General features: G+C 36.1%; 1 protein-coding gene across 7 annotated transcripts in view; it reads right to left on the bottom strand.

Moving 5' to 3' along the window:
- NBEA (neurobeachin) overlaps nt 1-15115 on the bottom strand; it is a 507728-nt gene that overhangs the window by 329003 nt on the left and 163610 nt on the right. For all 7 annotated transcript variants that reach the window (XM_075085055.1, XM_075085072.1, XM_075085081.1 and 4 more), the window contains exons 19-24: nt 13814-13895; nt 13479-13602; nt 12963-13155; nt 11675-12694; nt 7272-7489; nt 5720-5873 (exon numbers count right to left, since the gene is read on the bottom strand). In XM_075085055.1, coding sequence (XP_074941156.1) covers nt 5720-5873; nt 7272-7489; nt 11675-12694; nt 12963-13155; nt 13479-13602; nt 13814-13895 — 1791 coding nt within the window. The remainder of the gene's footprint in view (nt 1-5719; nt 5874-7271; nt 7490-11674; nt 12695-12962; nt 13156-13478; nt 13603-13813; nt 13896-15115) is intronic.

The raw sequence follows: 15115 nt of genomic DNA, 5'->3' as shown, positions 1-15115 counted from the left end.
TCACGCATAACGCTCCTTCCTTTGAAGCAACACATAGCTCGTTATATCTATTATTTGGGTGTCATTTCCTCAACCTAAACCAGTATCATACTGGATATCTGAATGATTTTGAACTACAGGAAAAAAAAAAGATCCACTAAGCCCCTGGACTGAGAGAGTCTTCAAATTCCAATGTTCACAATCAAACAGCTATGTAAAGTTTTTATGTTTTAATTTTAGATAGAAGCACTTTCTCTCTTATCACAACAGGCTAGGAGCTAATCCTTAAGTTTTCACTGGTTATGTTTTAAAAAATGAAAGAAACTAAATTTTCAAGCATATGTCAGTAATTTTGTCATTTAAATAGTGGGAAAAAAAATAATCTAACAGAAAGAAAAACAAGCTGAAAGAAACTGCCTCCTTTCCTTTTGGAACAGAAAATACCATGTTCAGCCTCAGCCAGTTTTTAAACGTGTATTCCTCTTTTGTAGGTGGATGCACCTTGAAAATTATACTATGGCCATCTTCTCTCGATTACAAGCTGACAATTTTTACATCATTGTACCACGATTGACTCTCAGAATTGTTATAGATGACACAGCACCTGTAGCATGACATGAGTCATGAGCATGATAATGCTAACACTATGCACAGGTCATACAGAAAAATATCTCATCTTTGCTTTTCATCCACAAACTGAATAAAGCTGTCTTTAAATGTTTAATTGAGTTTTGTAAACAGCCATTCATTTAACACCAGCAGCCCTCATAATTTGAGAGCTGCTGTTTTAAGTACTGCAAGCAAGAATTAGAATTACAGACTTCGTAGACTAAGTGGAAAAACAAATTAGTTGCAAGGGGTCTGGAAATCTACTCTCAGTTGTCACATATATTTCAAGTCCTCAAATTTTTTTTGCCTTAATCGGTGTCCTCAAGTCCTTGTCATAGCTGCTACCCTTGTAGGTAGCAATGATTATTCCAAGTTTTTAGCTTGTATACAAATTGTTTTATCTGGCAACCAGCTGCTATTAACAGAAAGCATCTTCTGCACACCTTTTTCCTTACAGCTCTAAAAATATGCTTTTTCACACTTGTACACCATCTTAAAAATGTGTTCCTTACAGCCATAATTTAAAAAAAAAAAAAAGCCTCAAAGACCTCCCCCACAGATAGAAAAAAAAAAACAAGGAAATCAGTATTTTATATTTTATGACCTCCCTATACTATTGGCAGTGTTTTCTAATATCCCCCAATTTAATAAGCAAGACATCAGAATCAACAGTGGAACTCACTCCAGCTTATATTGCAAAACAACAAAACTGCTTATATTTTTTTGTTAATATTTGCTTCCACTTCAAATCATTTCACATGTAAAATGGACAACCCTTTAAAAACACCAGCATTTGAAGCAAGTCCTTGTACAAACCTTGAGACAAAGCTGGTATAGAACTGAAATCAAAGGAAATACTAAAACACATGGGAATAGATTAGTGTGAATTAGAATCACAGAATCATAGAATCATAGAATCATTAAGGTTGGAAAAGACGCATCAAGTCCAACCATCTACCCAACACCACCATGTCTCCTAAACCATGAAGTGCCACAGCTGCAGAGTTTTTGAACACCTCCAGCAAAGGTGACTCCACCAGCTCTCTGGGCAGCCTCTTCTAACGCTTGACTGCTCTTTCAGTGAACAAATTCTTCCTAACATCCAGTCTAAACCTCCCCTGATGAAGCTTGAAGCCATTTCCTCTCATTCTGTCACTAGTAACTTGGGGGAAGAGACCAACACCCACCTTGCTACATCCTCCTTTCAGGTAATTGTAGAGAGCAATAAGGTCTCCCCTCAGCCTCCTCTTCTCCAGGCTAAACAACCCTGGTTCCCTCAAGCTCTCCTCATAAGAACTGTTCTCCAGACCCTTCACCAGCTTCGCTGCCCTTCTCTGGACATGCTTCAGTAACTCAATGTCCTTGTACTGAGGGGGTCCAAAACTGAACACAATATTCGAGGTGTGGCCTCACCAGTGCCGAGTACAGGGGCACGATCACCTCCCTGCTCCTGCTGGCTACACTATTCCTGATACAAGCCACAATGCTGTTGGCCTTCTTGGCCACCTGAGCACACTGCTGGCTCATGTTCAGCCAGCTGTCAACCAGCACCCCCAGGTGCTTCTCTGCCAGGCAGCTCTCCAGCCACTCCTCCCCAGGCCTGTAGTGTTGCATGTGGTTGTTGTGACCCAAGTGCAGGACGCGGCACTTGGCCTTGTTGAGCCTCATACAATTGGCCTTGGCCCATCAATCCAGCCTGTCCAGGTTCCTCTGTAGGGCCTTCCTGCCCTCAAGCAGATTAACACTCCCACTCCCAAGTGTCGCCTGCAAACTTACTGAGGGTGCACTCAATCCCCTCATCCAGATCACTGATATAGATATTAAACAAGACTGGCCCCAAAACTGAGCCCTGGGGAACACAGAGTGCGTGTCTAACATAATCAGAGCAATATTTCCTATGTATTCTATACAAATGTATAACATTCACTCTACTCTTCAGTCACTCACAGATTTGTGAGTGGTTTGTTTTCACAGATAATGCATTTTTCCTTTTCTTCTTCCAACTCATATTTAAAGGCTCCTATTCACAGCACTCTTCAGATCATCCAAGTTTGGATTTTAAAAAAAGCAAGGCAAAACACAGATTTTTAGATTCAATAGTGAGGAAATTCCATAATTAAGATCACCTGTTCTACAGCAGACAAAAGATTATGGAGTTATTTTCCACCCAGCTGAGAAGAACTGTCATTTCACTACAAATTCTAACTATGCAAAGGAAAAAGTCTTTTAAATTGGAAATTCCCCATTCTATTAATCTTTTTCATGAAACTGTGGCAGTACTGCTTTTTCAGCAAGGGAGGGGAACACAATACAGGGTCTGTTGCCCAAAAGAAAAAAACAAATCTACAATTCCTCCAATATTCTGAAAGTAATTTTGCTAAATTTATCTCTTGGTTCTTTTCTGCATATAGCCTTAATTAATTCAAGCATATAATATCCCATATCTATTATAATAATGAGAAATAGGTGAAATGCCTTTAAAAAAATGAGAGACAATGGGACATATGTAATAACAGCTAACTCTATAGCAGATTGTGGAGAAAAGAGTTTTGTAACAGACACAGGACTGTTCAATAACCAGCAGCCCAGGATCAGGCCTCAGGTGAACTCAGACTGACACACTGAAGTCAGGATAGGTAGGACGTGGATAGGTAGGAGGACTGTGAGATCAGTAAAGGAACTATGTGTTTCTGTCTGTCATCTTCTCAGAAAACACATAAGCTGCCTTATAAAAAGAGGCTGGATTCAGCTCCACGTTAACAACCATTGCAGTTGATGGACCCTACAGGGATCTGCCTGATCAGCCACTAGATGCCTACACTAGAGATAGCTGAATCATTTGCTTCTACTGAGCAGATCTCCATTGGCTAGAAATCTAGTCCACATTAAAGTACTTCAAGTGGATACCTAAATTTACCCGATTCTCTTCCTGAATTCCATCCTGTTTTATCATCCTGAAGTAAAAGGGTGGAACAACCTGTCTGTTCTATAGTCTTTCTGCTGTCATATTTCATTATTCCAGACCAAAAAGTAAATTAATTTTTAGAAGTATATGTAAATTACTTGTCTTATGCCACAAATACAACACACTAGGAGGAAATAAGTAAGAATTACTGCTTTAAAATTTCAATATGGGCCCAAAAGGCCCTAAGTGACAATATTCGAGAATCACCATTCATGAAAGTGAAAAAAGAAGAAATGAAGTAAAATGAGCTCAAACTTGTTGATAAGCTGAATATATGTATTCTATGGGATCTTCAAAATGTGAGGGTTTTGACATCCCAGAAAAGCTCCACAGAATAGCAGAGGATCAGAGGCTTTCAAAGACAGATAGACGAAACAATATGAAGGCACTACGGATTAAAACGGTCACACTAGGAGATATGACTCAAGCCTACAAAGTCATAAATGATATAGATAATAATAAAGATGTGATTAACCACTCCTTTCATAGCATAAACAGATAGGCATATAAAGATGTTATACATTTAAGCAGGCTTAAAAAAAAAAACAAAGACAAGAAGTGCTTCAAAGGTTATATAATTACTTTGTCAGGCTCAATGCCATAGGATATTATGGAGGCTAAAAGTCTAAGTAGCTAGCTTCAGAAAAGATTAGATAGAGAATAGAAGGATAAACTCCTCACTAGTTATTAAACATGACAGCCTAGACACCCTCTCTAGCTGTTAAAATCCTAAATGTTGAAATGAAGTATCACTAGAGCAATCAATATGCTTGCTCAGACTTCGGTATTTTGTTGTAAGCTGCAAACAGTCACTGCTGGAAGCAGACTGCTAAACCAACCGGGCCCTTGGGTTGACCCAGTAAGGAACCTTTGTAGTATGTGGACAGCTTGCTTTCATAATAGTAGTGCAGTACTGTAAGGCCTGCTGTAAGTGTTTTTATGCAGTGAAGAAGTTACAGAAACCTTCCAGTTTCAGATGCCTTCTCCCTTCCAATTAGCAGCTCTTGGAAATAAGAGTGTGAGACAAAGTCTTTTGTAATTGATGATAAGCACTGGACTACTTTGCCCTTTCAAGGCTGAGAAGAAATATATTCCTAACCAGTAGTCCATCCACTTTCTCCACAGCAGTTCAAGGATGTAAAAGTATTTGAAGTCTGGGAATCAGTATGAAACTTCTTTTCGCATTTATGATGAAGAAATCCCCCTTCCTGCTAATGTTTATGGACAGGCAATGACGGGAATGGAAGGGAGTAAGCTCTCGCTAGATGGAAGTGATTATGAAATTATAATCTAGACAGTAACAGTTATTTCTATGTGAAGTTAATTTGAAATTATGTCAATTACTTCTCCCCACCCTCCCTGTACACCTGGGACAAAAGTAATCACATTTTTTTAAAATTTCACAGAGTAGGATTCATTCAGTTTGAAGCCAGCTACTGATCTTGCAGTGAATTAGTTCATTTCACAATTTAGTTTTCTTTTACTATCCGAAACAGATGGCAAAATTGAGCATTTAAGTAATACATACAGTCCCATGTAGTGGAGAAATACATGTGTAATACACAAATTTGAAAATGTAGCCTTTTTCATCAATGCATGAAAATCACTGCTATTGTAGCAAGGCAGTATCAACACAATATTTTAACACATGGATGTGTTATTTATAAAGCTGTATCAGCTATCTACCTATACACACACATATATGTATATGAAACAAAGGTCAGGACCCACTGAAGGAAGAAGTAACAGAGTAGCAAGGGGGTGGCTTCTGATATCATTTGGCATGCAAAGAAATGGTGACCATGCAAAACAGATTTATGAATATCAATAACTAGCCATCGTAAAGCATGTATTTTTGTTACAGTAATCATGATTTGTAACCATGTTCCTAACAGTCTTCTGTTTCAAATGAAATATTAAATATCTATGAAATATTATTCTTACTTAGTCCTACTTCTCTCATAAAATTAGCATTTCAAATGCAAAATATTATAAACACTCTGTATATCAAAGTTGAACAGTTTCAACTATAAATTTAATTTTTTTTGAAGGAATTAGCAGAGAGGGGACAGGAGTCCCCACAGAAGACAGGTCAGCTATAAATAGTGGTTTGTATTAGTAAAAACAATTTCTAATATGACCACTAGGTGGAAATATTGTACTTACAGTTGGGGATGTGGCTGCTGACAGCAATGGTAAAATTCCTCCACAAGCAATAATAATATTGTCTACCATCTGGGAAATGAGGTGTATTGTGTTGTGTACAAAAATAATATTTTCATTGCTATTGACAAAGTCCATCACAGACTTTGTGGAGTGACTGCAAGAACAGAAGAAAGGACGGATTAAAAACAATTAAAATAAAAGTTTAGATAAATTAATTCTTTGCAACCAGACCATGAATGTTCCTTTGATATAAAGGCAAAATCTTGTCTACAAAACTTTGCATGTAAATTGTCTAAAAATATGAACAGGACAAGACTAATGAACAAATTGATTGCTATCTATTTTCACACTAGGATTAGTTTCAGATACCCAGATGAGAAAAATGGCTCATAACCTTTTATTCCCATCAACCAGTACTTCACTTCATAGGCAGGTTCTGTTGAAAGTAGTGGGGTTGTTTCTTCAGCGTGAAAGTTATTATTTAGTATTAATAGTTCACCATACTCCACCAGTGCCATTTGAAGCACCCTTGATGACAGCTAATGATAACACTTGATAGTGTTTTAAAGGAGAAACTTGATAATATGGTGATACCTTGATCTAATATTAACTTTATTAACTAGTATTAAATTTAGCATTAGCAATAGCTTTGCAAGCCACAGACGCTAATAAGATTAGCTGAAATCTCAGCAACTCCTAATTGAGTAAATATAAAACGCTGTATAAAAATTAAAGGCTTCAATTGAAAATATACAAACTGAACTGTAATCTCCAAGTATTACCTAAATGCAAAGTACAAACCCCTCCCACATATTTGGGGGGGAAAAAAAAAATAAAAATCGTCTGCTTCCTAGTGACTATCACAGAACAGTTCACCAAATTGGAAATAAAATGAAATATAAATTTGTCCTTGAAAATAACTATGCTCAAGTTTTCTTAAAAAGAACTACTCCATCCTGGAAATTAGATTAAATAGTGTCTGTTATTCCTAAGGGCTCTGATAACAGTAAGTTATTGACCATCTCTGTTAAAGTATACAAAAAACTTAGGAAATCGCATTGCTGTCATAAAATATAACATAACCACCAAGACTAAATACAACCAGGAGCTGGCATGCAAAAACAAATTTGTCAACTAGACAGAGTGATTCCTAAGAAAATGTTATAGGAAAAAGTTTTTATTTATATGGTTTGCAGGTAGAGAAGCTTTTGTAATTGATCAGTTGAAAAAAATGGCCATTAGCAGTCTTCCTCATGTCTGAAACAGAAGCAGCAGATTCTAACACTAAACATAAGCTGAAAGAGCAGCTCAGTTTAGTTAGGCACGTATGAGTTATGCAATCTCTCAAGAAAACAGAAATTGTTACCTGTGAAATAGAGCTGTTACAGCCTGGGAAGGGTGAAAGAGAAGATATAAGATATAGAAAGGCATTTCAGATAACGCCAACTTATTCTCTTTCCACTTTCCCAGTAAAATCCTCTCTATAACACATCTAATTTTTCCTTGCTCATGGAAACTCAAAATAGGAGTTAAAGAAGAAATAACCACCTACCTTCTCCAAACATGTACATCTGTTTCTAGTGCAAAAAGCAAGTCTGTCAGGAGCCGCTGGTGCATAGGAGACCATTTAAACTCTGGAATACGAAACATAGTTGTGCGTGGGCCTGGACTAAACTGTCGTCGCTGCTCTTCTGTCATCGGCATTCCTCGAAATCCCAAATCAACACGTAAATCCCGGTCTTGCTGGGTGACAGATCGACCCTGTACTGCCTACATCAAGAAGAAGTTCAAAGATCATGTTAACTTTTTGTCATTTCTTTTTTAATGGATCACAGAATTTGAGAAAGGATGGGATAGAACTGGACTTGAGCAGAAACTATGTGAGATATTGATATTTTAAGGCAGGCAGCATCCTTCAGTAATGGAGCTGCTCCAATTCAAATCAATCAGCACTGAGGGGCTACAGCTGACCTTCCTTTCAGCCATTCACCAATGTTTTACACTCTGATTTTTCACTTGGAAGTATTACAGAAACGACCAAATGCAGCATAGAGAAGGTCAGCAGTGACCAGACTCTTTTTTTTAAAGGTAACACCTGCTCTTTTGTGCTGAAAACACAATTTTCTTTGAATATTTGACTCGAAACATGGACAAACTACACAGTGACAGCTTCAAGGAATCAGTGTACATTTAGACAGCTCCTTATTTTTCAAAACTAATTTGTTTATCTGGTCTTTTTAAGCAGGATCATTAGAAAATCAAATCTGGTCTCCCAAATCTCATTTTGCCAATTTTGTTACACTTTGTTAATTGGTTAACAGTTTTATGGATCCTCAGGATGTTCTTTAGATTCTCCCAAAGGTGGTGGATGTGAATTTCATTCCCCTTCAATACCTACAGAGTTATGACTGTTTCCACTTGGTGATTAAAGACAAAAGTAAAAGACACATAGAGGATATGATGAAGAATACCATGAAGGAGAAAGTAGTACAGAACAAACATTTTGACTGAATTTGAGGCAAATATTCATAACAAGAAAATTACTTATAATGTGCAATGTCTCTGAAAGGAAGAAATACAAGGTCTGATCCTTGAAATTATTTTAAAGTTCCTTTAGATTAGCTTAAAAATGGCAAAATAGAAAATATACTTGCTTTGCTCACATATTCTTTTCCTGACCTCAGCATACTGTTTTAAATCTGGGCATTTAAAAGCAAAAAGACATTTATGAAATATTTGTGCTAGCAATGTAAACATGGACATGGCATTGGAGTTGAGCTGGAAAGCTTCTTAGATCTTTAGTCTGATTTTAATCTTCTGTAGCCAGCATTTTGAAAGCAGGGCAGGTTTCCTTCCTTCAGTTTGAACTATTGGGGTCCAAACTGTTACTGTTGCTTTCATCCCCTATGTTTTTCTTAAAGTTATTTTTAAATTATTCTTCTCTTTTCTTCTTAGACTTATCTAAATTTTGAAATTTTTGCATGAATCTTCTGCATGGTGCTTTCAATTCTACTTTCAGTCTTTCCCAGTTGGGACCATAGGAAAGAGTTAATTTTATCTTCTTCAATATTTGATCTGCTATTGATAAAGGCATTAACTCTTCTTAGAAGTAAGCAGGAGTTCCCACCTCTAATCTGTTGTGCAATTTGTTGCTTTCTTTCAGTCCATTTGAACAAAAGACAGCTTACGTCTTACTAATAAGGTGGGGAGCTGATTGCAGATCTGATTTTGGAGAATTTGAGGTTAGCAACTCCATTCACATACCACTTGTTCTCTTTTGGGTACAACTACAGGTAGTAGTCATGTCAGTAGCAGTAACAGCATCATAACTGTACCATAACAGGAGAGCTTTTATCTAGCTAATACTACTGTATTTGCAAGATACAGGGCTTTGATGTGCATTGCATAAATCACTATGAAACCCAACTATCTACACTTGGCTGGACAGTCTTTAAGTCATTATCAGTGTTTTCAGCGGTCTCAAAGAGATCAAATCTAATGTGGCAGTTCCCACACATGCTGCAATCAAAACTCCAACCTCCAGCTCCAGGGCAGACATGTTAAAATTGACATTGCTCTTTACTAATGAAAACAATAATGCTTGATTTGTGTTTTATTTAATACATATTTCCAGCTTTTTTTTTTAATTAAGGTTTACTTCATTTAAACAGAAAAGATTTAACTAGGGACAGCTTATAGTTCATAGGTTATTCTGAAACACCCAAAGAAGAGATTAGAAGATAACAACTCTGATGGTTACAGCTGATAATTGTTTTTAAGAAAATTATTTAAAAGAGATAATAGCTACAGACTTAAATAAATCATTGTAGTTTATGATTGATTTTAGTGGGAAATAACTGTAATTTAAGTAGTATATGGAGAATCAAGGGAGTGAACTTGTAGAGTCAGATCCTTGAAGAGCATGCAGTTTGTAGATAATCTGCAGAGCTAAAAGATACGTTAGGAATCTTCTGAGTAACTAACAGTAAAACATTTGGAAAATATTTTTTTCTCCTATCTTACAACGACCTGACAAACGTTCATTAAGATTTATGTATCATTTTAATCCTAACAAATAATTATGGACTTGAGGAATTTACATTTTTATAATTCAAGAGTTATAGGTGAAATTCATCAAGAAAATAGGTTAAAGAAACAAAAATCCCAAAGTCACAGAGACAGGATTTTCTACTGTAGCTAGTACAAAGTCAGATTATTTTTTCCATTAAATACTTATATTACAAAATCACTGTATTCATGGGTGCATACACGTACATAGCAAATGAATACTAGCATTTCACTTGTCTTTTAGTCTTTAAACAAAAATCCACATTTCAAAATAAAAACTGACGGCTCCTTTTTCTTGCTATCATCCATTAATTCGATTTATCAGCTTCCATGGTATTAACCATCTTAACTGTAAGACATAACATAAGGTATTTGGGAACTGATAGTAGATACACTATTTCTATTGAGAGCTTTCAGGGCTTCTTCTTTATTACACAGAATGCTTTTAAAAACAAGGATCCCTACACAATGCTTGATAGTCTGTCACTGATGTTATGAGGATTTTCATAGTTTTAAAAAAAGTACAAGAGAACCCCAAACTTTTCTTATAATACCTGGTCTAGGGAAGGCAAGAGCTCCATTTGCTTTTCTCTTCAAAACAGAGGTTCTTACCATAGAAAAGAGACTTAGAAGAGAGTGTTCTTTCTGTATGTGAGAACCCACTGGACTGAGTAACTGGGTTTTTTAAATTTCTTTTTTTAAAGGGAAAGTATCTGTTTTGGAAACCACAGATTGTTTAAATAAATTAAAATGTCCATTCACTGGAGTTTTTCTGAAAGTATTCTCCCCCTGAAGAACAATGCAGGCAGGCTGATCTGTGTTCTTTCATCAGATGTCATGGACTTTGAATGCACTTGAGTGTATCTCTGAAACCTTTTCTTCTGTCGATTTGGTACAAACTACACAGTACCGGGCAGAGCAATTTTTGCAACTTTTGTTTGGCTCTTCTTCCATAGTTTCAGGAAGTCTGCTTGACTTTTAAATCCTAAAAGATAAATACTGGTGTACATACTGGACATATAGTAGCTAGTAAAATCTTGATGGTAGTAAATTCTTTCACCTGGTAATATCCTTAAAAGCAATCTCTGATCATGTGCTACAGTCTCTGAACAATGCCAGTGACAAAATTAATTCTGTCCTTTAAAAATTCAAAGTGATCCTATATTTTGCGGTGTATACACAGTACAAATTCTTTCAAAGAGTAGACTTCTGCCTTGGCCTTCCCATTTTCAGAATGCTAAAGCTTTCACAAAACCACTAAGTTTTCAGAAATTTTCAGAGGGAGACCTAGACAAGAAAGGATCTCCAAGAAGGAAGTAGGTACTTCTTTTATTATTCATCTCTGGTCTGGAAATCAAATTGCAGTTTTTATTCTACTATCCCTGAACTATGCTTTTCTTGTGCTAGGATCAAATATGGAGATTATTTATGCCAGCATTCCTGTACGGGAAGAAAGACAGTGTACTAAAGTGCTGTAAGACTATCCTCTGAGACAGGTACAAGAGTAAAGCATACTTCAATGTGTATTTCATAGTAAAATATAGATATTTCTCATCTTAAGACATACTAACAAGAAAGTCTAAAGCAGAACTCCAAGAGTATCAGTTAATCTCTCCACAAGAACTAAGGAAAATGAATGAGCTAAGTTTTTTAAACTACAGCATCCACAATTGCAATGCATATTTTCAATACAGACATGAAAGACTTCACAGTCCTTACACACGTTATGGCATTTTCAAAGCAAATAGGCTTGGAGGATGGAAACCTTTCATATAATTAAAGAATTATACTTCAGACCTCTCTCAGATCTCATACTATAAATTTATCCAGCAGCAATGCATAGCAGTTACATCAGCCACATACATAGCTACAGCACTTGAAACTTACCTGAGTTGTGGTAGTTGTCTGGATCTTCCGTATCTCCTTTCCTGCTTCCTTACCATCATCAGATCTTTCTGTATCTGATATTATACTTCCTGCATCAACACTAGGTACAGTTTTGCTACCAGAAGACTCTGTCTCAAGAGTTGTGGCAGTCATTTCAGCATATTCTAATCCTTTAGATGATGAAGCCAACTCCCTCTCAGAAATGCTACTCATTCCATCTGAAGTTGTGTGAATCTTGAACTCCTTGTCCTCTACTATACTTGAAGCACATGTTATATCTACGCTTCCCGTCATATGGGCAAGTAATCCCAAATCATCATTTACCCCAATATGCATCTGTGTCTCTTGCACATTTGGAATAGAAATGTGATTACTTGAAAGTTCAGGTAGAAGTTTCTCCTCTTGACTAGGTATTTTATCAAAGAGAAATGAGGTACTGTTAGAAGAAGGTTCATCCTTCTCATCAGCCAGAGTTATTAATGGACCATTATCTTTTTCCTCATTCTTCTTAATAATACCCACACTTCCGTGAACATTGTTTTGCAGCTTCTCAACAGCAGCACTATATACATTATCTAGAAGAGATTCAACTTCTACAAGTGCACCGTTTTCTCCAGTTACCAGTGTCTCTGGTGATAAATCCATATCATCAAGTTTTACTTCAGTAGCTTCTACCTTTTCAGCTTTTATATCAACTAAAAGGTCATGAACTTCCACATGCACTCCTCCTCCTGGTCTCTCAGCACTTCCAAGGACATCATCTGACACCTTTGTAGCCATGAGCAAGTCCCTCGTATCTGTACTGACAGGGTAATCCGTTTCACTTTCTGGACTTTGGCTTTGTGAAAGGTCTTCTATCTCTCGAATTTCCATTCCACCTTTTGCTCCTGTTGTCTGAGAGGAAAGACCTGAGATAGTGCTCACATTCCCCTTCTTCCCCTTTTTTATGTTTTCTTCCTCTTGCCTTTGATACTCTTCGTACATTTTTGCTAGATACTCCTTGTGAGCCTCATATGTGACCTTAAAAAGAAAAGAACAGATTATGTGTATGAATATATGGTACATGAACTTGGACAAAAACGAACAAGAATCTTGACAACATATTACATACAGCTTACAAATTGTTTCACAGTAAAAGACCTACGACAAAAAAAAAAATTGCCACCTTGACATGTATGGAGAAAGCCACCAGATGGCACTAAATCACTTTACATTTTATCTTACTATGTTGCTAGTCCCTTTGGGGGAGTTACCAGTATTAAAAAAACATTCACGAGGCATTTCTTACCTTGGAATGAGCTATAGAAAGAGTATCCACCCACACTCTCCAGCCTCCCCATTCATATTTTATTGCATGATACAAAAGAATACGGAAAATGTTGTAAACCATCTCTGTGATCTTCTGTTCTTCAGAGTTCTTGGGGTTAATATATCCCAGAGAAAACATCCAGTCCTGCCACACTGAACACTGAAGTAAACATCTAAAGTGAAATAATTAAGTCATAATATATCCAAATGAAGCTTCTTCATTTTAACATTATAATGGTTAAAATAGGAGGAAAATAGTATGGAACATCTCCTCTGAAGAAACTTAAAAATACTTCAGGATGAATAAAAATTTAAAGTATATTCTAAACAGAAGAACTCAATATTAGTTGCCAAACTAAGAAAACCTACTACAGACCTATTCCATTTATTTTTTATACATTTCATTTAATATACAGTATAAAACTCTACACAGATCACAGCAGATTGCTATTGCCCACAAGTCAAGGATGAGAAAACACTATTTGTAGTGACATACCTTCTGTTCTCACGGCTATTACTAAAAAGTTTTATCATATCAGATAAGAACAAACGTCGAACTTCCATCAGCTCTGCGCTTGGTGTGGAGTTTTTTAACAGTGTTGCCACCACCTTAAGAATCACTTTGAAAGAATAAATTAGTTACGTAACAGATTTTTACAACATTAAAAAAAAAAAGTTTCTGACAGCAACTACTGTAAGCAGTAATTGAAACCCGTATGTTTTTGAAATACACTAATGAATTGTTCTCACTTCCAGAACTATATTCTTTAAAAAAACCCACAACCTCTAGGCAACACATTTATTGTAACAAAAATAATATATTGTCCTTACTTGGATTCTGAATTTTCACTGTAGAATCTGGCTCTGGATGCGGTTTATGAACAACTTGAGTACATACTTGTTCCGTCAAAATCTAAAACAGAATATTAAGTTCCTTTTACCATTTTTAATTAAATGCTACACATTTCTTTGTTCATTTTTAAATTTGTTAAGAACATTTACCATGACTACACTGTAACTTCATATAAAACATTTTGGTAAAACATTTTTATTCTTGAAGAATGGAAACGAGCAATTCGTCTATGCAGGGATCAAGATTTTCATGGATGTACAATGGCTGGTTAACTAACTTTTTAGTTAGCTGACTAAATACACAATAATGGTGTTTTAAAGCTATTTTATTCATATTCTTCACAGTGTTATATAGTCACAGATCAAAAATTCTTTCACGAGCACTGAACATCCAAAGTTATTCTCATACATTCCATCCATAACCAAACCCAATATTTCTTAAAAGTGAGTTTGGTTTTCTCCAGCTAGGAAAGAGGAACAGTCACAGACAGCATTCCACATGAATAATGCTAGGGCTTGACATAATGAGCAAGACAGATCATTCTCCTGATTCATGAATTGTACCTGACAAACTAATTAATCTGTTCTGAGGCAACACCACAGACCTTTCATGCTGGGTTCTATGCATGCAACTTTATTTTTAAGAACAAGCTAAATATTTAAAAATATTAACATGGGGTTATCAATAAGTATATTCAAGCAAATTTATTTCAAAATAGAATAATTTCACTAGTAATTCTTATTTATTTTAAAGTTGAAATTTAGCTTATTCAGTAATCAATAATCAATAACCAATAACCAATAATCAAACTGTCAGCTGGGAACACAGTATCTTTGAATGGGTCTTTATGTATTAGTGCTTAAAAGAGAATGCAAATATGCCTTTGCTTTTTATGAGAGAACATGGAAAATATCTGCATCAGTTCCCTGGCAAATCTTTTGTACTTCAGGAACTTAACTCCTTTTTCTCCTTCTCTGGCTATTTTTTTAAATGTAAATGTCTGTGGATGCTGGACTACATGAACACTTTAATTCTGTCATGGAGTTATATACTTTCTGAGACTAGCAATCACAGAAACTCTCAGAAATCTGAATGCAGCGACATCTAGAATGTGAGACCCAAGTGGTCAAACCACACAGGGCAAGCTTAGATAAATGCAGTAAAAAAGAACTTAACATCTGGGTAAGTCATTACAAAATAGATGACTCTTAGGTTTTTATAATGATAGGAGAACGTTTTCTACATCACTCAGAACCCTAAGGAGTGCTTGATATTTTAGT

Source organism: Phalacrocorax aristotelis, chromosome 1, assembly GCF_949628215.1.
Source record: "Phalacrocorax aristotelis chromosome 1, bGulAri2.1, whole genome shotgun sequence".
Classification (NCBI taxonomy): domain Eukaryota; kingdom Metazoa; phylum Chordata; class Aves; order Suliformes; family Phalacrocoracidae; genus Phalacrocorax; species Phalacrocorax aristotelis.
Note: the sequence above shows the minus strand (reverse complement) of the source record. Positions and strands in the feature narration are given on the sequence as shown.